Raw genomic sequence first — 22,186 nt, forward strand, 5'->3', positions numbered from 1 at the left:
ATTTAAACAATGCTAAAGAAAGGGGGGGGGGGACACATTTTACATCCAGGCAGTTTAAATGAATGTAAAGGTTCTTTAGCCACCAATTTATATATTATGTAAATTGAGTAAATTGCCTGAGGTCTCTTTCCTTGCATAATCTAGATCGCATCTGCACCACACATTTAAAGCAGTATCATACCACTTTAAACAGCCATGGCATCTCCCAAAGAACCCTTGGAACTGTAGCTGGTTGAAGATGCTGAGCATTGTTAGGAGACTCCCTATTCCCCTCACTGAACCACAGTTCCCAGAGTAGTTCCCCTTTTTTTGGGAAACTCTGTCAGTTTCCTCCTCTCTAGTCTCATTGTTGTCCCTTGCAGAACTCAGTTGGGTGGAGAATGGTGCAAAATGTGAATTAGTTGGCTCTGCCTGTTGTTGGGTTTGGCTCCAGCTACTGTTTGGGCTCCCTGTTTTCTGCCCTACCAGCCACAGCCACACAAGACCCAATGATCAATAAGCTCCACCCACCTGTGGGGTGTGTGGTGGTGGAGATAAGGATCTTGCCTGGTGACTGGATCTGGTTCCCCACACCATTTTTAGATGGCTTTGTAAACACTCTGCCGTTTGCACGCAGTGTTATTTGTTTGCTGGCAGCTGTTAACAGTCTGGCAATGGCAATGACTGAGAGTTACTGCTATTCCTTCCAGGTGGGTTACACATTTTGTAAGGAAGTGGTTTTCTTGTTTATTTATTTTTTAAAAAAACCATTAAACCAAGCTTGCTTAAGTGAGAGTGTGGGCCTGTTGCCATTTATGAAACCACAGGACTCGGTCCATCAAAACTTAATGGATGTGTTGAAGGAGTCTGCCTAGCTGAATTCTGAGTATCATTAAATAAGATGAAATGCTATAATCTGGTGTGCCAGGCAGCCCCCCAGAATTACGCTTATGCACGTTAACTTTCCAAGTGACGCTGCAAAGTAAAGAACTCTTAATTGGATTGTCTCGCGCTGGCAGCCAATGCATGCTCATCTGTTATAATGAAGACTTTGTGTTCTGAGAAATGTTTTCTCCGAGGACTGGAAAGTAGTTAGGCTTTCGGGACAGGCAATGGTGTTGCCATTACCATGGTTAAAATGAGTTTTAAAATATCCTTCCCCACCCCTACCCCTTTTCCCCTTTTTTTAGAGTTCTACACCCAGTTTTATAACCAATGATCTGGAATGGCTTGAACAAAGATTTCCCAAACTTCTGATAGATGAGAACTAAACTAAAAGACACACGGGAGATTTAGAAACACTCTCTCTGCTTACAGCCCTGCCCCTCTGAACCTCAAACTAAATGTTAATAATTTATAGCCCACTGACTAGAAATAAAAAGTTATAGGATGTAAAATACAGAGAAAATACAGAGAAATACAGAGAAAAGGTGTGGGGGGAAAACCTCAGAAAGCAATAATAGATTAATGGAAACAGTGATAATTTTTGCAACTTACCTGTTAAAAAACCAGAGCTCTCCATCCAATAAAACGATCAGAGACTCTGAAGACGGGCCTGGGATGGTCTGTGTAATGGAGTATTATCACAGTTTCTCTGCCTCTCTCATCACCCCAGGATAAAAAAATCCAGTTTTTTTAAAAAAGTGCTGCTGATTCTACCTCTCTGTTATTACAAGGACAGTCTTGTTTTCATGATTTTTTGGTATACATATGCCCTATAAACTTTTTGAGGGAAATGCATTGAAGCCTGCAAAGGAGGTGGGGACCCACTTTTCTGTATCTGGTAATAGATAGTCAGTTCAAATCAAGCAGCCTATTCTGAAAACCGGAACCTGGCAAACCTGGAGGGATGCTTTTTTGTTTGGTTTTCAGTTGAAAAGCAGTTGCGTGCAGCTCCTTGTTTCAGTGGACTGCCGTGACCTGCATATCCTTCTTCCCCGCTTATCTTCTGTTAAAAGTCACCATCTCCAGGTTGCTTTTCACTCTGCAGGGGAAAAGACACAGGGATCCTGTTTCAGGACAGTTTTGAGTTGGGGAAAGAGGTGCAAGAAGCACCCTCAGCTCTGCAGCATCTCTGCAAGAGGAATAATGTAATGACAGAGTTGCACCTGGTGCAGAGATAGCATCAGAATCACCTGCCTTCTACACCTCCAACACAGGCAAAAGTAGATCTGTGGCCCTTGCAGAGAAGCAGCGGAAAACACTCTTCCATTCTTTATACCACACAGCTTTGGCTGAGCAAAGAAAACTGAGCGAAGATATGGAATTAGCAGACTTAGGAGTCCTTGTTAGCACAGGTGTCTTTAGAAGCACCTTCATCCTTTCCAGCTTTATTTGAGCTTGTTGGCTTTATCTCACCATCTTCTTATTCCAGAGAAAAAATTGCGCACAATTTTTTGTGCACCAGGAGAATCATAGCTGAAGCTTGTTCCTTGTTTGTCTCTTCCTCCAGCTTCATATGCCTTGTTGGCTATTGATTCTTTTGAAGAGAGTTCGCATCGAAAGCAAGATATCATTATATTGTAGGATGGGGTGAGGGGTTGGTTGGTTTAGATATTACCTTTGGGTCCCCTCTGTAGTTTTATACCTGTATAATGTTGAAGGAACTGTTGAAGTGGTCAAACCCGTCTCTTGGCCTTCATACACACTAACCTGTCTGTAGCACCAAAATGTAGTTTTTCCTCAATCCAGAATCGTTCATCCACAAGGTTGTGTGTGGTTACTTGATAGGTCTTTGATTAGGTTTCCCATACGTTTCCCTCCCTGCCCAGGTGAATGAAGAAAGAAGTGGTAATTGCAGACTTGAGGTATGCCCTCCCACATCATTGGGCAGGTGTAGGTACACATGTGTTTTCAAACAGGTACAGCCAGTGCTACTTTTCTAGAAAAAGAGGTGCCGGAGCTCACTGTGAACTTCTCCCTTCTTCTCTTAGAATGGCAATAGTGCCCACCTGACAGGTGCTGTCGCTGAGCTCTGATTGATGAGCTCTGGCTGAGGGAAAATACCCTGAGTACAGGGCAATGCAGAATTAATTGGCAGTGCACATTTATTTTTGTAATGCAACTAGTTTCTCTTGAAGCACTTTTCAGGGGCAAGAAATATGCAGTAAACCTAGTGTGTAGACTACATAGAAAAAAAGCAAGTACTCAATCTCCAATGATTAGGTTATCCATGTCTTTTCCTCCCTACATACAGCCCAGGTGAATGAAGAAGAAATTCATGATTGTAATCTTGGTATACACCCGGAGTCAACAGGTAGTTGAAAATACACCCCTACATTGCTAAGGCAGCCTAAATCTGTTTTAGCCTGTTTTTTTCCATGGTCATATGGTAGGGCAGTGATTTTCAACCAGTGTGCCGGGGTGCCTTGAAAAATGGTCAGGGGTGCCGCAGGCAACATTGGCCTCCGTCTCTCTTTCTTTCCCTCCCTCCTCTGATGCCCTCTCGTGTCTCTGCCTCCCAAAGGCTTGCACAGCTGTTTGTTGCAGCAGCACCGGCTATAAGCTCCCCAGGTGAATGATGTCTCTGGGGCTGGCCAGGGGGTGCTGGTTGCCAGGAGTTGAATAAGCAAGCAAGCAAGCGGAGGAGGGAGCCCAGCCAGCTAGTCCTCTAGCCCTTGCTTTTGGGAATGGACAGACAAGTGGGAGACCAGGCAGGCAGGCACTGCACTGGCCTTTCTTGTGCTTGCTGTGTGCAAGGCCTGCCTGGGAGCTGAGTGCCCGGTGCTGAAGGGGAGACAGTCTGCCATGCAGGCCCGGCAGTGCCCGCTGTTGCCACTGCTGCCTCCCAAGGTAAGGTGCTGGCCTCACAGTCATCTTTGGCCAGTCTCTGTTGGGCCACTAAGGCTGGGAGAATTTTCTTCCCAGGCCACTGTGGGGCAGTGTGAGGAGGCACCTCTCTTTGGGGCAGGGAGGGGCAGCTCAGTGACCAGGGGCAGCAGCAGCAGCTGCCTGGAGGACTCCCAAGGAGAGGGGAGAGGAGGCTGGGGGAACTCTACAAGGGAGGGTGAGAGGCTGCCAGCTCTGCAGGCAAGGGGTGACATAACTGGGCTCCTGAGCCCCACAGGACTGCCTCCTCACATTGAGTGCAGAAAGAATGTAGGGAGCCGTAGACTCAAAAGGTTTGAAAACCTCTGCTGTAGGGTAAAGGAGAATCAATATGCAGCGAGCTTTTATTTTAGGCATAAAGCCAATTTCTCAAGAAGCACTTTTCAGGGGCAAAAAAGTATGCAATAGATCTTGGTTATATGTGGATTACATGGAAAAAACAAGCACTTGATCCCCTTTGATTCTAGAAAAAAAATGTTGTGTAAATGCAGCCTTTGTTAAGTTAATGGATGTAGCCAAGCCTATCATGTACCTCTTTGAGGGACTAAAAAGAGTTGACCGAGAAAAACTGTGTTGTCATAGAGACTACTTGCTTGAGATGCTTCCAGAAGAAAGGAGAAAGACCTCTCCGCCACCTTCCATGGCAAGAGGCAATGCAATCCTGTAAGGTGTAGGAGAGTAATAGGCCAAGGATCAGTCTGGTGTAAACTCTTGCAGGTGTTCAACAAGAGGACGTGCACCAGTTGGAAGCAAAGCAGTATGTCTAGCCCAAACCTTTTGCAGGTGCGAATGGCATTGAAAGCCAGATTGCATGTAACCACCTTTATAACATCAGGAGCATAAGTCAAGATGTTGGCATCTGTCTGTCTTGGGAGGCAATGGAAGAGTGTGTCTTTGGGGGTGAAGTCAAACTTTTGGAAGGTTACAGTGCCTGTTATGCCTGTGGAGACCAATACGGGAGAGACATGTTTTGCTGCAGCTAGGGCAGATGAAGGTGTGTGGCTGCGTTGCTGCAGATGCACCATGGCATTTCTCCTCTCTGCGTTCCTCCCAGCAGTCATTTCTCCTCTGTTCACTGTTGTGGATACACAACCTGCCTTGTCTTTAGGCACTGTGGTTGTCTTGCAAGGGATTCTCACACAGCGGGGTTGATGTTGCCAGCCTTCATATGTTTGAAGATGAGTGCACAATGCAAATGGCGTCTGAAGGAGCACTGAGAGGCTTGAACTGCTTTCTGTGCTGAAACCAAAGCTATAACTTTGGGGAACCCTGGAAACCCAGTAGAGAAGCAGGGTCTGCTGGAATGTTAATGCCATGAGCCATCATACACTCAGTCTGCATATGTGTGTAAGTAAAACCATATACAGTGGTACCTCAGGTTAAGAACTTAAATTGTTCCGGAGGTCCATTCTTAACCTGAATCTGTACTTAACCTGAAGCACCACTTTAGCTAATGGGGCCTCCTGCTGCCACCGCGCTGCCACAGCACAATTTCTGTTCTCATCCTGAAGCAAAGTTCTTAACCTGAAGCACTATTTCTGGGTTAGCGGAGTCTGTAGCCTGAAGCGTATGTAACCTGAGGTACCACTGTATCGCCAGTGACACAGTAGTCTCTGGTAACCTGCATTCCAAGGAAACCCAACCTCAGGTCTGTGCAGGCACCTCAAAAGTATCTCACTGCTTGGAGATTGGAGTGCATGCAACAGTGACATTCCTTGATTCAGTCCAGCTTTCCTTGCTTCAAAACACAGCTCCAAGCACATGAGAACCCTTCTCTTCCAAGGAACATTAATCCATGACTGGCAGAAAAGGCTTAACAGGCAGCCTAAGATTCTGGGTGGACTGTTTATGTGCAGGGAAAGTAGGGGGTGGGCAGTTTTCTTATTTAATGGTTGTTGCCACTTCAAAAAAGAAAAAAGAAAAAAAAGAGGATGCTTAAGAGCAAGGGAAGGATACAGCTTTCCCAGCAAACTTTGCTTCTCTTTTTCACTGGACAATAAGAACCTTGGCGGAAGATTGAGTTACTCAGAAAGGGAAACCAGAATCAAAGCCAGGGGCTTACTCTGCATGACTGACTGGCTGATCCCTAAAAAGGATTCCATTCTCAGTTCCTGAAGGCATGTTCCCAAGCTCAGCTTCTCATAGGGGGTTGGACTCGATGGCCCTTGTGGTCTCTTCCAACTCTATGATTCTATGATTCTATGATTCATATGAGCTTGGAAACAAGCTGGAGGTAAAGTGAGTTAGACTGGGCTTTCCCACTTGCAGAATGAGATAGAGAGAAGCTCTTGCTAACCTGGTCTCATAACTTGGTCTGTTACAGACTGTTTTATCCCGTGTTGCAAATGTGGAGAATACTGTCTGCCCTGCCCTTGCAAGTAAGTCTAACAAAGTCACTGGCATGAGAAAATCTTTATTGACTCCTGTGCCCACCCTGTGCCTGCACTTAATTCACTTGTAACTACAGTACTAATTTGCTCACAGAATGCATATATTGTTTTTCAGTGCTGTGCTATCAAAGTAGCGCGTAATTAAATCAATTACATACAAGCAATTTAGAATTAATATATAAATAGCAAAAACCCCTAAAGCCTGCTTTAAAAAAAACTCTCACACAACAAAAATAAGCAAGATCAGTTGTAGATGACGAAAACGAGAAGCGGTGCAAACCCACAAATGCAGAAGGGCACAGAATGATATTCACTTGTTTGCAAAACACCAGTACATCTTTTCAAACCATCTTCCCAAAGGTTGACTGAATGCATGGAGGAGCAGCAAGATTGCGGCTAATGAATGCATTTGAATACCACTTGGTGAGGAACAGACATTGAGCATGGCAAGATCTGTCAGAAGAAGAGTCAAGGCCAGGCATAGGCAAGCTCAGCCCTCCAGATGTTTTGGGACTACAATTCCCATAATCCCTGACCACCAGTCCGGTTAGCTAGGGATCATGGGAGTTGTAATCCCAAAACATCTGGAGGGCTGAGTTTGCCTATGCCTGGGCAAGGCTATCTCACATCTGATCGCCTTCAGAAGATTATTTGTCTTCAGCAGGATGAGGAGACAAGGGACAAGCTTTTCTTCTGCGCTTTCCTATCCCACTGCATCCTGGCTCCTCAGGGACCTTGGTCTCCTTCTCCAAATGCTTTGGGGACTGTGTGAAGAACTCCCCCATTCCTTTTTGCTATGGCGGTGCTGGCCTCACACACACACACTGGATTGCCACCAGCATATTTACTTTCCAACTTTCTGTGGAGCAGGAGAGGAACCCCCACCAGCGTTTCGGGAGCACAGCACTTTCCGTGGAGCCCTGGCAGCCACCACTTCATTATGGTCCACATTCACACCCACTGCTGTTCCTTGTGACACATGAAGCAAGACATCTGAAATTAGGCTGTGTAGATCTTTCATGTGCAAAGCACATGTGCAGCAGCAGCAGCAGTCCAGCTATGTGTGTGTGTTACTGGTATGGCTGTTGACACTGTAATATGAGAAACAGATATCAGAAAGGCAGCACAAGGCCCCTGAATACTTAACCCATCTCTCACTTGCAGGAAATTCTTCTGTCCTACCTAATGACCCAAAAGCTTCTCATTCCCAGCCATGGAGATAGATTGGGGTGTGTGTGCGTGAGCAAATGCTCCAGAAGGCTTTGACCACTAGTAATGGGGAAAGCTGCCATTGCCTTCTGCCCTAATAAGCCATCACCTACCACTTTCTGGTAGCTAAGGCAGGAATGTGGGGCGCAGGTGGCGCTGTGGGTTAAACCACTGAGCCTAGGACTTGCCGATCAGAAGGTCAGCGGTTCGAATCCCCGCAACGGGGTGAGCTCCCAATGCTCGGTCCCTGCTCCTGCCAACCTAGCAGTTCGAAAGCACATCAAAGTGCAAGTAGATAAATAGGTACTGCTCCGGCGGGAAGGTAAATGGCGTTTCCATGCTCTGCTCTGGTTCGCCAGAAGCGGCTTAGTCATGCTGGCCACATGACCTAGAAGCTGTACGCCGGCTCCCTCGGCCAATAAAGCGAGATGAGTGCCGCAACCCCAGAGTTGGTCATGACTGGACCTAATGGTCAGGGGTCCCTTTACCTTTGAGGCAGGAATGTTGGGGGTTTGCATTTGCTGAATGACCTTCTGCCATCTGTAAGGGAGTTGTCAGGGAATGAGGTCTTGCACCAGCATGCTGTGCAGCTGCCAAGGCTCAAATCTGCAAGCAGTTCCTCAGAGTGGAATCCCAAGTGATGTGTGAGACTGTGGCTGCTGACTGGTGCGTATTGTGACTTGAAGGGCCAGAAGACAGGGAGCCCCATGGTAGATGGACCTGGAACCAATGGCAGGTGGAACGGGCTCATTCTAGTTTTGTCCCCGTTGTGCTCCCTGCTGTGTTCTACAGGGGCAAAACAGAGACTAAGGAGATGGAGGAAACTGACAGTAAAGGGCTGCCCCTTGTGGTGGTTTTTTAAAAAAATGATCCATATTCTTTATTTGTTTCCATCGTTTTGTACAAAAATGAAAATAGCGAAGGGGAGGGGAATGCTGTCGTGGGGATTATTGACGTCACCACCAGACATAATCAGCAGGATAGCTGATTGCTTGAACAGAGTTCTCCAGCTCAGACATGACCCTCTCCCCTCTAAAAAGAACCCCACACAGTCACCCTCTCATCCCCACCCTCTCCCACCAACCCACCCACCTGCTTCGTGAAAAGTCAAAGAGTTTGACACAAAACAAGCTTTGGTCGCTAGCAGTAAACATGGGAGTTACATTCGTTTTGTCTCCTAGTACACAATAATGTAGCCACGCAAGAAGTCGCCATACATTCAGCGCTCCCTATTCCGCAGTGACCCCGAGTACAGACTTGGCACCGGCCTGACTGCAATTTACATTGCTTGCCCTAATGCATAGTGTCCATCACTGTCTAAAATGGTAATGATATTGCCTATTCCAAGCAGGGATTTATTTGCAAGACCAAGCTGAAGAGTTTTAGAAACCATCTTGTCATTTAAAAAAAGGTCGGGGAGACTGACCTAAAGAATTTCCAAAACAATTCTGCAAACTAGTGGGTGGAAGAAGCTGCAATCAACCCCCCCCAAGAACATTGTTCCTCTTGGCTTGCAGATAAATCACTGTTATTTCAGAAGTCCAATTCTCTCATTGGTCGTAGGAAGATAGGGGAAACTCCCCCCACCCCTTAACCAGCTCTCATGTGGGAAAGTGGCAAGGTGCAAAGAGTGTGCCCCCTCTATGCCCCTCTGGTGCAAATGCCCACCACATGCTTTGGCTATTTCTCACACCCTCAAGTTTGTGAACAATCATCAAAAAGGAAAACTGGAAATAAGCCAGAAAAATTTACATAAGATATTTACAGATACTAAATATCTAAGAAATATCTTAGATATCTTATAATAAATATCTCCTCGTCTGGCCGGGGCGCAGCCACCTGCAAACTGCTGGTTAGAAACAGACCCCATTCTGCACCTCTGGTGGAAATGGTGGACTCTAGCTGAAGCAGCCTCCCCTCCTCTCTCCCTTGGGGTTGTTTTAAGGAAGAAACAGGCAGATGGGGTTGACTGAGGCAGACAGACTGAGATTGGTGAGGCAGTGCTCCACTTGTAAACTTGGAATTTAACCTTTGTACCTGTTGTATAGTCAGAAAGATGGGTGACAGACACAGCCCTTTATTAGAGCAGTTAGCACTGCTCTAAGTCTCTGAACAACAACGAAGCTGCCTGTCTTATATAATGCTCAATAACTTGTAACAGTAACGATTTCCAATTAACTACCCAATAGGTGAAAACAACTCTCAATCCTTCATTTGCATACTGGTGGCCCAGAGTGAGAACTGCAGCCAGTCTCATAACAAGACCAAAGAAGAGAACTGCAGGCTGTGCTGATAGGCCAGAGTGGCTCAGGTGATACCCCCTGGGAGCTGCCATTTTTTTTTTCTGTGGTGGCCATCATCTGCCCCTCAGCCCTGCAAGTTCCTTGTCAAAATAGGGCATTCTGGGGCATTAAGATAGCAGCTGCTACCTTGATGGAGCTTTGAAGAGCTCCAGTAAGCCCCCCCCCCCGCCAAAACATTTCCCACAACCTCTGGAATTAGCAAAGGGTGGGGTTGCTCCCACTGATTCTTACACCATGCTCCCCAACCCAATTTGGATGGAAAGTTTGGTTTTCCAAATTTTAGCCAGCTCTATTCTTAACTGCATTGGAGTTGGACCTGACAGCAAGCAGTATGAGAAGCACTGGTGGTTCATCTTGTCACCAAAAGGACAAGGAGGTAAATAGAGAACTGTCGATCACTACTTCTTCCCAGTTTCACCTGCTTCTCCAGTGTTTCTGTTCATGCCTGTGAAACTTCTCCACCAGCCCCCAGCATCACTGATGACGGACTGGTGTCTTTGACATCCTTCTGCACTGCAATCATAAAGGACTTTTAAACTTAAAGAGCTTCTCCATACGCAGTGGAGGCTTGGTCCATTTGGGCAAATGAGGCACTGCCCCCAACAAACTCAGTCAGCCTCCACCTCTCTTCCTCCTGACTTACAGCCAATTCAGGGGTGATAGCATTTGCTACTTCTTCTTTAGTCTCAGTGTTGCCGTTGCAGAATTCAGGCAAGAGGAAGATGGGAGCAAAACCAGAACAGCCTCTCTCTGTTGTAAGTATCTGGATCAGCCTGCTGTCAGCTCTGGCTCTGCGTACTCTTAGCCTCCCTGCATTCAGCCCCACTGGCCCCAAACGGGCACCAGCCACCACGGGCAATGGGTTAACTTCCATTACTGCTTCATAAGGCATATTTTCCAGGTGCTCAGCATTACCCAATACTTATGCCTCCCTTGATCCCAGAACTGATCCAAAAGGGAATGAGAAGCACGTGGAACATGCATCCCAGTACTACTCTGGGATGGCTTTGTGCTAAAATTAAAGACCTCTGTCTGGTTTGCATAATTCTTGGACTCAACAGAGCAAAATGGCTTCATTTTGTTTATGTTGGGTTCCTGCCATCCTAAGTAGCGTTGCCTTGGCCTCCCAGTTATTCCCAAGTGGGGAAAAGTCCTTTAAAATACAAACATACACAAAAAGGTGCTTAAATCTTTTGGACGGATGGATTAGGAATGGATTTCTATGCGAAATGAGCCACTTTGGTGGTTTATGCTCCACCACAGATGCTGCTAGTGGTTTAGGCAGCTTCAGAGGCATGTATTAATTTGGGATTGCATCCCACTGTTTCCCACTCTTACCGTATTTTTCGCACCATAGGACGCACTTTTTCCCCTCCAAAAATGAAGGGGAAATGTGTGTGCGTCCTATGGTGCGAATGCAGGCTTTCGCTGAAGCCTGGAGAGTGAGAGAGGTCGGTGCGCACCGACCCCTCACCCTCTCCAGGCTTCGCACACCTCTCTGCAAGCAGCGGGAGCCCAGCGCTGGGCTCCCGCTGCTTGCGGAGACTTGCCTGCATGCCGAAGCCTGCGCGCGCTGAACTCAGCGCGTCCAGGCTTCGCGGGCCTCTCCGCAAGCAGCGGGAGCGCTCCCGCTGCTTGCGGAGAGTTGCCAGCATGCCGAAGCCTGCGCGCGCTGAGATCAGCGCGCCCAGGCTTCGCGGACCTCTCCGCAAACAGCGGGAGCGCTCCCGCTGCTTGCGGAGAGTTGCCAGCATGCCGAAGCCTGCGCGCGCTGAGATCAGCGCGCCCAGGCTTCGCGGACCTCTCCGCAAACAGCGGGAGCGGTCCCGCTGCTTGCGGAGAGTTGCCAGCATGCCGAAGCCTGCGCGCGCTGAGATCAGCGCGCCCAGGCTTCGCGGACCTCTCCGCAAACAGCGGGAGCGGTCCCGCTGCTTGCGGAGAGTTGCCAGCATGCCGAAGCCTGCGCTGAGATCAGCGCGCCCAGGCTTCGCGGACCTCTCCGCAAACAGCGGGAGCGGTCCCGCTGCTTGCAGAGAGTTGCCAGCATGCCGAAGCCTGCGCGCGCTGCGATCAGCGCGCCCAGGCTTCGCGGACCTCTCCGCAAGCAGTGGGAGCGCTCCCACGGCTTGCAGAGAGCTGCCTGTTTGGGGGCTGGGGTCGGGGGAAGCTCGAGCTTCCCCGGCCCCAGCCCCGCGCCTGGGGGGGGGAATAATTTTTCCCCTTTATTTCCCCCCCAAAAAACTGGGTGCGCCCTATGGTCCGGTGCGCCCTATGGTGCGAAAAATACGGTAATTGTTTTAATTGCTTTTATGTATGTAATCTTTGTAGATGTAAATTGCTTTGGAATGCCTCATAGGAAGCAATTTTTCAATGAAAAAAAATATTATTATTATTAACAGAGCAGATGGATGGTGTATATTAATATATATCAGTGATGGCTGATGGATTATTCTTATTGTTAATGTGAGCTGACAATATTTATTCTTATGTTTTGTGTATTATTATTTTTTTGTATAAATTTAAAGAGGACTTGGGTTGACTGATTCATGGATCTATTAGCATATCCATCCCTGATTTTTACAGATCTAATTTATTGAGTTGTTCTGAAGATAAAATGGTTATTACAAATAATTGTAATAGAGATGGGATGGGATGCACAGATGGGGTGTAACTGTGGTGGATTATCTTCTTTGCATGCAAAAGACCTCTTCTTTTAATCCACGTAGGATTGAAGACACCCCTTTCTGAAACTGTTAAATAGTGGGAAAGATGGATAGACACAACTCTGTTGGATTCACAGCTCTTTATTACAGGAGTTAGAACTGCTCATGGAGTCAGACTGACTTCAGCCTAGCTGGCTGCTTTAAGTAACTTGTAACAGTAACAACTCCCAACTAGCTAACCAATCAGTGAGCGACAGTTCTCAATCCTTCATTTGCATACTGGTGGCCCTGAGTGAGAACTGCAGCTAATCTTAATACAGTGGTACCTCTGGATACGAACGGGATCCGTTCCGGAGCCCCGTTCGCACCCAGAAGCAAATGCAACCCGCGTATGCACGTCTGCGTGGGTCACAATTCAACGCTTCTGCGCATGATGTCATTTTGACCGTCTGCACATGTGCGAACGGCGAAACCCGGAAGTAAAGCGTTCCGTTACTTCCGGGTCGCTGTGGAGCGCAACCTGAAAGCGCTCAACCTGAAGCAACTTCAACCCGAGGTATGACTGTACCCCGGAAGTGTCTAGACAGCACAGGCAACTCCCCCTGCTTTCGTTGGGGTTATGTTGTGGGCCTCCGCATGCATAAGTAAAATGAGCACCATCTAAAGCCTCTAAACACCTGTTTTTTTAGCTGCTCTCCATTCTCTTTGTCTTCAGAAAGCCAGAAAGGACAGGGAACAATGCGTCTGAGCAATACAGCTTCCTGCCCAACAGCTATTGAGAAGGGTAGTGCCACAGTTGTGAGAGCTCCCACATGCCATTTTAGAGCTCATAAGTTTTTTTAAAAAATAATAATTTAAACCCTTACTTCTTGAATTTTGGCTTGCTGAGGTCCTCTTCAGGCTCTGGGGAGGGTCTCCTTACGAACCACGAGCACTTTTCAGCTCTCTCCCACCACTTCTGGGTTTGAATGTATTCATTTATTTATTTTGTGCCGCCGTGCATGTGTGCAGTAGTGCAGGAGTTGATTCTGCTCAAGTGGGGAGTTGCCAGGACTAAGCTAGATGGATCAATCATCTCAGGGTCAGGCAGCTTCCTATGTTCTGTATAAAGGATGGTTGTAGCTTTCCATTCAGCGGCAAAGGGAAACCTATAAATAATCCGATTTTTATGAGGACTCATCAGAATTGTTATGAATACTTCTGCAAATGAAATAATATGCAAATCTATTATAAAATGTCAAAATAGGTCCTTCTGTCCTTTTGGCAAAGCTCAGCATATATTAAAAAAGGCCTATTTTGACTGACAGCTGATTAGAAAACCAAAATTTCTTTTTCAGATTTTATGGCTGTCAAAATAATACAAAACTGGAGATTGGAAAAATCTGGTTGACAGGAGAGTAGCCAGAAATTAGTAGCAGAGATGTGCTGGCTCACTCATCTGAGTCCAGCCTGGTGTTTGAGGTGATGCAGCTGTCTCCAATTTCCTTTGCTGGAATGTCATAATGTCACAAATCCAGCTGAAAACTGAGCAGGGCTTACTACTTTCTGCAGGGGTTTGGAAAGTGGTCTTGGTAGATATCTTGGTTAAGCTAGACAGAAGCTGGACTGCAGACAATATTAGAAGTGGGTTGATAATTCATTTAATTGGTTGTTAATTTGGGGAAGAGGGACGCGGGTGGCGCTGTGGGTTAAACCACAGAGCCAGGACTTCCTGATCAGAAGGTCGGCGGTTCGAATCCCCACGACGGGGTGAGCTCCCATTGCTCGGTCCCTGCTCCTGCCCACCTAGCAGTTCGAAAGCACGTCAAAGTGCAAGTAGATAAATAGTTACCGCTCTGGTGGGAAGGTAAATGGCGTTTCCGTGTGCTGCTCTGGTTCGCCAGAAGCGGCTTAGTCACGCTGGCCACATGACCCGGAAGCTGTACGCCAGCTCCCTCGGCCAATAAAGCGAGATGAGCGCCGCAACCCCAGAGTCAGTCACAACTGGGCCTAATGGTCAGGGGTCCCTTTACCTTTTTTTTAATTTGGGGAAAATAGGTTGAGCATTTGTTTTGCAGGCAGAAGGTCTCTGGTTCAATCCCCAGTATCGCCAGGTAGGGCTGGGAATGTCCTTCTGAAACCCCGGAGAGCTGCTTCCAGTTAGTGTAGATAATAATGAGCTGGATGGACTAATAGTCTGACTCTGTATATGGCAGCTTCCCATGATCCTAGTCCTCAGTGGTTCATCTGAACATTATGTTTTTGCCAAATATTGGCAATGCATCTGTAACCGGAAAATCTAGGTGCGAGGCTGCTCAGTCACCCAGCTGGTCGGGCAGAGCCCACAGGTCCCTACAGAATAAAGGAAGGAGTCCAGCCACCAACCGGAACAAATAGCTGTAGACCAAAGTTTATTGCGCAACAGGTTCAAAGAGAAATTTTGAACCCTGAGGATAGGGTGGCAATGACTTTTAAAGGTTTCCCACCATATCCCAGAATACAGTTCGTTTAGCATCACTGATACATTATTGCCACATCACTGACATGTCACAAAAGGGGAGGGGTAGACAGGGGGTACACTAGTTTAACCTTGGCAAACATGTCCAGACAAGTCCTTGGTACAAGATTAGCATAAGCAGACATGTCAGGGTAAGACCCAGGTACAGTGGTACCTCGGGTTACATACGCTTCAGGTTACATACGCTTCAGGTCACAGACTCAGCTAACCCAGAAATAGTACCTCGGATTAAGAACTTTGCTTCAGGATGAGAACAGAAATCGTGCTCCGGCGGTGCGGCAGCAGCAGGAGGCCCCATTAACTAAAGTGGTGCTTCAGGGTTAAGAACAGTTTCAGGTTAAGTACAGACCTCCGGAACGAATTAAGTACGTAACCAGAGGTACCACTGTATAAGATTAGCATAGGCAAACACCTCTGAAGTCCCACCACCCAAAGTACAATAGAACTTCCTTTGCATGTCTGGAGCCTGAGGCAAGTCTGGTGATGAGATTTGGCTTCCCTTGGAGAACAGCGAGCCCAGCAATTGTCACCTCTGGGCATTTCCTGGGGTAGGAGGTGTGTACATATGTCTTCAAGCTTGGGGAGGTGGCAGGGGAAAGAGTCCTTTTTCCAAGGGCAAAATGGTGTTGAAATGGAGGAACTTGGCAAAGGGGTTGATTTTATATGATTCATAAAGCTAGGTATATTCCCTGAGCTGTCAAGTCGAAAGGATACATTCAGGCATAATATTTGTAACTGTTAACAACTTTAAAGATGTGACCCCCCCCCCCGTAATTTCTGTAACACATCTTTACTATATGTCTGCTTATATATAATATGTAATGAGTTTAAGGCATGATATGTAACAGCCATACAAGGGTTACGTGGCTCACCTTGAGAGCAGCAGCCCCACATCTCCTCCCCACATATTCTTCATAACATCTAGTAAAAGAAGACACATGACATGAGTTCCCTGTCCACTCAAGGAGCTGCCAGAGACATGTGAAAGTCTCAGTGCAATGATGCCACACCAGTGTTTTCTTCTCCTGGCTCATACCAGGGAGAACCAAGGGCTAGGAGAAGTGGATCTGTTGCGGGCCTGGTGCCAGCATCTGACATGATCAGGCAGGTGCCAAGACCCATGAACATAGGAGAGGTCACCGGGAGCTGATTCTGGCTATCAGTCTCCTCCCCCTCCCCCTCTTTTTAAAAAACTTGTTTACCACGGCAATGTGTATGCCACAGAGAAACGTGCTAGCTGAAACTACAGCTGCCTCCCATCTCCATTTCCCCCAAATGCCTCTGGAGCCAACCACATCAGGGGCCTGAGGCAATATAGTGAAAAGGACGTTCCACTCAGGGCTGCTTTGCTTCTTACTATAAAGGGACCCTTGCTCACCACTGGGCGGAGGTGGTGGTGGTGGGGCATGGCTACCAGCCTAGCAATGCCTTGTTTGTCCCTAGAGATCCCAAAGATGCTGGTGGGAAAACCTGCCTCCTCCTATGTCTTCAGTTATAGATGTCACACTTGTGGTTCCAAGAGATTTGAGAAGATGCTGGTCTTGGTCCAGGAGGCAGCTGTGTTCCATCAAGATAAGCTTAGGTTTTACACCAAATGCATGTGACTTTTCCTAGAGGGAGCTGTTCCAGTTGAGATGGCCCAACTCTGAAATGTTTCTAAGGGTTGGTTCCCAATGGAAATCTCCTGCAAGGAAAGGGGTTATTTGCATGAATTTAAGTATATTAAACTTGCATAACAGTGATGAGCTGAAGTTTCTCATGTGTGTGTGTGTGCTGAATCGAACTTCTGTTGGGCAAACCCCCTGGGATAACAGTTCTAAAAACTTCTTAGCCAGTTCCAAACTTACATTGCCCCACCCCCTTCTCTTTCCCTTCCAGTTATCATCTGGCGGTGGTAACTAGGAATACTCACAACATCCCCTGCCCCTGAATGCCTTCAGTGCTGCTCTAGTAGAACCACAAGCACACAGACGTTGGGAAATGCAATCTTCCCAGGGCACGCAAGTGCTCACTCTGATCAACAGGCGCCCTGGGAATTACATGTTTCAAGGCTCCTTGCATGTTGCATGTTGTAATGTGAATGCTCAGGAACAATGAGCCCTGGGGCATGTGGTCTCCGAGGGCTCATCCAGATTTCTGCTCATCCTGCCACTTTCCCCGGGGAAATGTTATGTATTAAGAGTAGCTGCAGTTCTCACTCAGGTCCACCAGTATGCAAATGAAGGATTGAGAACTGCAGCTCACTGACTGGTTAGCTAGTTGGGAGTTGTTATTGTTACAAGTTACTTAGTATTATATAAAACAGACATATACATATGCAAATCTGTCTGTCTCCAGGAGCAGTTCTAACTGCTGTAATAAAGAGTTGTGAATCTAACAGAGCTGTGTCCTTCGTCCATCATTCCCTCTATTTAATAGGAAACCCGTTCCATAACGCTGAATCAGAGCAAGCATCAATTGGATTTCCCCCAGATTGACGCTAGCTCCAATTCAGTGCTACAGAGCAGTTTTCCCAAAGGAAGTGGCAGGGACAAGTGGGAAACTGCTTGATCCCATGCCTTCTAGGCACAGGAGAAGCAGAAGCGTGGGTAAGCCTTAAGATTCCTGTTGCAAATACTAAGCCAGGCATAGACAAACTCCAGCCCTCCAGAGGTTTGGGACTACAGTTCCCATCATCCCTAGCTAACAGGAGCAGTGTCAGGGATGATGAGAATTGTAGTTCCAAACATCTGGAGGGCTGGAGTTTGCCTATGCCTGTACAAAGCTCTTAGAAGCCATATAAAACAACATTCCCAAGTGTCCCTGGCATTAAGATGTTACCAGTGCAACACTGAAGACACCAGAGAAAGAAAGACTCATTCCCTGTATGGGGCAGCTGCATATTCCTGCATTGCAGGGGTTGAACTAGATGGTCCTCACAGTCCCTTCCAACTCTACAATTCTGTAATTCTTTGATTCCAAATTCTAAGTGCAAGAACTTTTTTGGGATGGGGGAGGGAGGGAATGCTGTTAGATTTGTAACACAGCTGAGCAGGAAAAGTTCATATGCTGAGAAATGTAACTGCGAACTCAGGTGACAGCATTATTTCTAACCTTTAACACTTTCAGAGTTCAGAAAATTACATCCCCTTTCACTGTCTGCAGCCTCTGCAGGTCTGCCTGCCCTATCAGTCCATCATGAGGCACATAAGACACATTGTGGTGCTCCTGGGGAAGGCTGCCATAAGTTATGCGGCAGAAGTATTTTCTAGTCCTTGCTGCTAGAGAGCTTCTGCCACTTGGGGGGTACCCGGCAGTGGGCAAGATCCCCCAGCAACCTGACTTAGAGCTCATCCAGTCTTGTTGCTTTCTCCCAGGGAAACACAATATTTACCGCTGAATCAGAACAAATGTCAATGGGGTTTTCTCCCATATTGTTACGAAGGTTTCTTGTCACCCTCAATCTCCGCCAAGCAGCAGCAAGATTCCAGGGGTTCCATGCACTCAGCCGGGGTTGTCGTTTCCATTGGGAAAACTGAGGCACAGTGGAGGCTAGTTCCTTTAATAAATATGGGGTTTATTTTAAACATATTTGCACCTAAAGTCTTCAGTAGCGGGAGTGCAGAACATTACACCCCAATAATGTCTCTCATTGTCCCTCTCATAGCTTCAGCAAGCTTGGCTCCAGAGCTGCAGTCAGTCATTGCCCCTCGTCTCTTGGTGCAGCCTCTCCAGCTACAGCCACTTCTGCCCACTTCCTTCTCCTTGTTCCCAGAACATCTTTAGATTTCAAAAAGGACACAGGTTTTTGTGACATCATGACCCCTGTCACCTTGGCAACCTCCCAGATCTCCTGGTTTTGTCCACTCCTCAGAGTGGCAGCTTTCTGCATTGCCAAACGCCCTTACAATGGCCCAGTGTTTCTCAATGGCTTTGCACTTAGCTAGCCTGCCAGGCTGGTTTGCATAAACTAAACCAGGAATTCCTAGTCTGGCACAGTTCTGCAGCTTGCATTTCCCCCCACATGTGCCAAATGTTATCTAAATACTAAAAGGTAAAGGTACCCCTGACCATTAGGTCCAGTCGCAGATGACTCTGGGGTTGTGGCACTCATCTCACTCTATAGGCCTAGGGAGCCAGCGTTTGTCCGCAGACAGCTTCCGGGTCATGTGGCCAGCATGACTAAGCCGCTTCTGGCAAACCAGAGCAGATAACGGAAACACCGTGTACCTTCCCGCCGGAACTGTACCTATTTATCTACTTGCACTTGACGTGCTTCCGAACTGCTAGGTTGGCAGGAGCAGGGACCGAGCAACAGGAGCTCACTTCGTTGCGGGGATTTGAACCGCCAACCTAAAGATCGGCAAGCCCTAGGCTCTGTAGTTTAGACTGCTGTTTATTAATTTCAATTTTTCATTAACAGACTCTGGTACTTTAGATCTATGGCATTACCAGCTTCTTACAGAAGACCAGAAACCGTCACTGACTGCTGATTTGGAGTTAAGCTTGCTGAAGTTATGGGAGGGGCAACAAGAGACACTATTGGGGCATAACGTTCTGCACCCCCTCCATGGAAGACTTCAGATGTTAAATATGTGTAAAATAAACCCCATATTTCTTAAAGACATTAGATTTTGCTGTGCCTCGATTTTTCCAGCAGAAACACAACCCTGGCTGAGTGCATGGAGCCCCTAGAATCTTGCTACTGCTTGCCAGAGATTGCAGGTGGTGCAGAACATTCATAACCACATGGTCATTCCAGACTCTCATTTGAGCAGAATTTATAGAGAGTGTTGTCAGTGCCAAATGGATTGCGGTAGCAAACCTTCATCGTTATGTCAGCTTCTTGCGAATGCTCCTTGTCTGCTGCCTTCAGTCATTCTGATGGTGATGGATGGCATGTGATCCCATGAATTTAATGGTTGCCTGTCAAGTGACAAGTACTTCCTCAGTGCCCATTCGTGTTTCACTTCAGCGCTATGTACTAGGAAATCCCACATGCCAGTCTCACTTTTCTCAGTGTCCGTTGACAGATTGCAGTGTTTGAATAAAAAAGAGCATTATCTTCAAGTGGTTGTGAATCTCTGCTTCTCGTTTGCCCTCTGCCAGGTTAAACATTTGCAGTGTTACACTAGATGCTGTCAGGGGTTTCCTCTTCCTTGAACAGGGAACTGTGAGGTCCAAGGTTGAGGCCTTTGTTTGGTGAGTTCTGCAAAGGCTCAGACCTCTGTGTCCTCATCATTGTGGAGCAGCCTCTGTGATTGATTGGGAGGCGGAATGAAGCCTCTGGAGTGGTCAGGCCTAGGATAAATACTTGAAGAACTGTATTCTGCCTCTGCAACAGAACAGTATCTTGTGCCTGCTCTACTTCTGGCTACCCGATTGGAAAAACTGACAGATTTGCCTATCCTTTTGATAGTGACAGAGACCAGAGCCCTAGGAAGTCCTCAAATGCCACCTCCCAGGGCACTGAGCCCAGGGCATTGAGCAGGAATGAATGAATGAATCTTTATTTGTGTCAGCCATCAGCCATAGCACTAAAACAACGATACGATATACAAAGAATAGAAATCAAAAAGTCAATTATATAAAATACACTTTAGGGTTTTGAATCAATAGTCAAATAGTGGATCTTATTCTGATTGCCCCAGCTAAAAAACCTTGCAGCCTTTGCTGTCACCTGCTCATCTGAGCAGGACTTTAGGGCAGAAGTCTACAGCTCCACTCAATGGAATAAGTGGGAGGGCCTGCTAGTATAGCATGCCTGACTTATTTATTGCTTCAGACAGCACAATATGTTGGGTCTGCCCTGGAAAAGCCTAATTCTCTCTACACTCTCCGAACTTAACTCCTCCTGAGCTGGGCTACTTCTTCTTTCACACACACCATGGGAAGCACCATAGCTCAGTGGTAGAGCATCTTCTTTGCATTGAGAAGGCCCCTGGCCCAGTCTGTGACACCTCCAGGTAGGGATGGGAGAGGCCGCTGCCTGGAACCCTGGAGAGCTGATGATCAGGATAGATTTGGTTGAGCTAGAAGGGCCCCGTAGTCTCAGTATAAGGCAGCTTCCTGCGTCCTTATCCATCTGCACACCCAACAGCACAAGATCGGAACTGTTGTGGCTTCCTTGTTGTTGTGTTCCCAAACAACAGAAGGAACTTTATAGTTCTTTCCCAGCTGAATACTTGAAATGTGTGGGCAGCAGGAAAGTGAAGATCAGTGATGGGAAGGATCTGGAGATAAATATGTTTTCTGTAAATTTTTCAAAGTTATAGTCCACCACAAGATTCTCGTGTTTATCTTTCTGGGGCTACAGGAGCATATGGCAGGCTTATTTCTGTCCGTATGCCAAATTCTATTATCTGTTTGCAGAACACTTTTATTGCCTCCCCAACCACGCTAAATATTTACTTTTCCACTTTCTTAGCTTTTACCCCCTTTGCTTTCTTAAACTCAGTTGACCTTTCTATATATTTTTATTAGCTCTTGGCCCGCATTTTTCAAAACCTGTGTGTGTGTGTGTGTTTACAAAACTGGTATGGCTTCTAAATAACAATTTCAACTCAGAACGTATATTTTCAGATTCTTGGCATGGATCCATTTGGCAAGCCAATGGAAGGAACCAGAAATACCCAACTGGAGTGATCTGGGTGCCCAAGGGAGTGGAGGAATTTGCAGTTGATTGAATTGATCACTTTGTATTGAGTAGAATTCTTCCCTACTCCTGCCCAAGATTACCACTACAAAGCTATATTCCCATAACAGTGCATTTTCCGTCTGGCCTCTTCATTCCACAACTTGAAAGTCAGAGATACAAATACCGTACAATTTTTATTAGCTGCTACCGGTTTTAAGGAAGGGACGCAGGTGGCGCTGTGGGTAAAACCTCAGCGCCTAGGACTTGCCGATCGCATGGTCGGCGGTTCGAATCCCCACAGCGGGGTGCGCTCCCGTCACTCGGTCCCAGCGCCTGCCAACCTAGCAGTTCGAAAGCACCTCCGGGTGCAAGTAGATAAATAGGGACCGCTTAGCAGCGGGAAGGTAAACGGCGTTCCGTGTGCTGCGCTGGCTCGCCAGATGCAGCTTGTCACGCTGGCCACGTGACCCGGAAGTGTCTGCGGACAGCGCTGGCTCCCGGCCTATAGAGTGAGATGAGCGCACAACCCTAGAGTCTGGCAAGACTGGCCCGAATGGGCAGGGGTACCTTTACCTTTACCTTACCGGTTTTAAACCAGTGGCTGAAGTTTGAATCTGGTGCAATTTTATACTTCAGAACTCTTCTGTAAGCTGGTGGTGTGCCCTGAAAGCTGGGCCAGATGTTCTTTGGATATTAATATT

General features: G+C 47.1%; 1 protein-coding gene and 1 long non-coding RNA gene across 4 annotated transcripts in view; one reads left to right on the forward strand and one right to left on the reverse strand.

The window, feature by feature from the left end:
- The window catches only part of GPR50 (G protein-coupled receptor 50), a gene marked incomplete at its 5' end in the record, with an annotated part of 76,665 nt that overhangs the window by 48,628 nt on the left and 5,851 nt on the right, over window positions 1-22,186 (forward strand). The window contains one exon of one of the 2 annotated variants that reach the window (XM_083595751.1): window positions 6,131-6,185. The exons of the other annotated variant lie outside the window; for it this stretch is intronic. Coding sequence (XP_083451877.1) covers window positions 6,131-6,185 — 55 coding nt within the window. The remainder of the gene's footprint in view (window positions 1-6,130; window positions 6,186-22,186) is intronic. 2 annotated transcript variants of the gene reach the window in all.
- LOC310754185 overlaps window positions 1-22,186 on the reverse strand; it is a 123,105-nt gene that overhangs the window by 2,134 nt on the left and 98,785 nt on the right. For both annotated transcript variants that reach the window (XR_014543667.1, XR_014543668.1), the window contains exon 3: window positions 1,477-1,963. This is a non-coding gene — a long non-coding RNA (uncharacterized lncRNA). The remainder of the gene's footprint in view (window positions 1-1,476; window positions 1,964-22,186) is intronic.

This window comes from Podarcis filfolensis (genome assembly GCF_964270895.1).
Source record: "Podarcis filfolensis genome assembly, chromosome: Z".
NCBI classification, from domain to species: Eukaryota; Metazoa; Chordata; class Lepidosauria; order Squamata; family Lacertidae; genus Podarcis; species Podarcis filfolensis.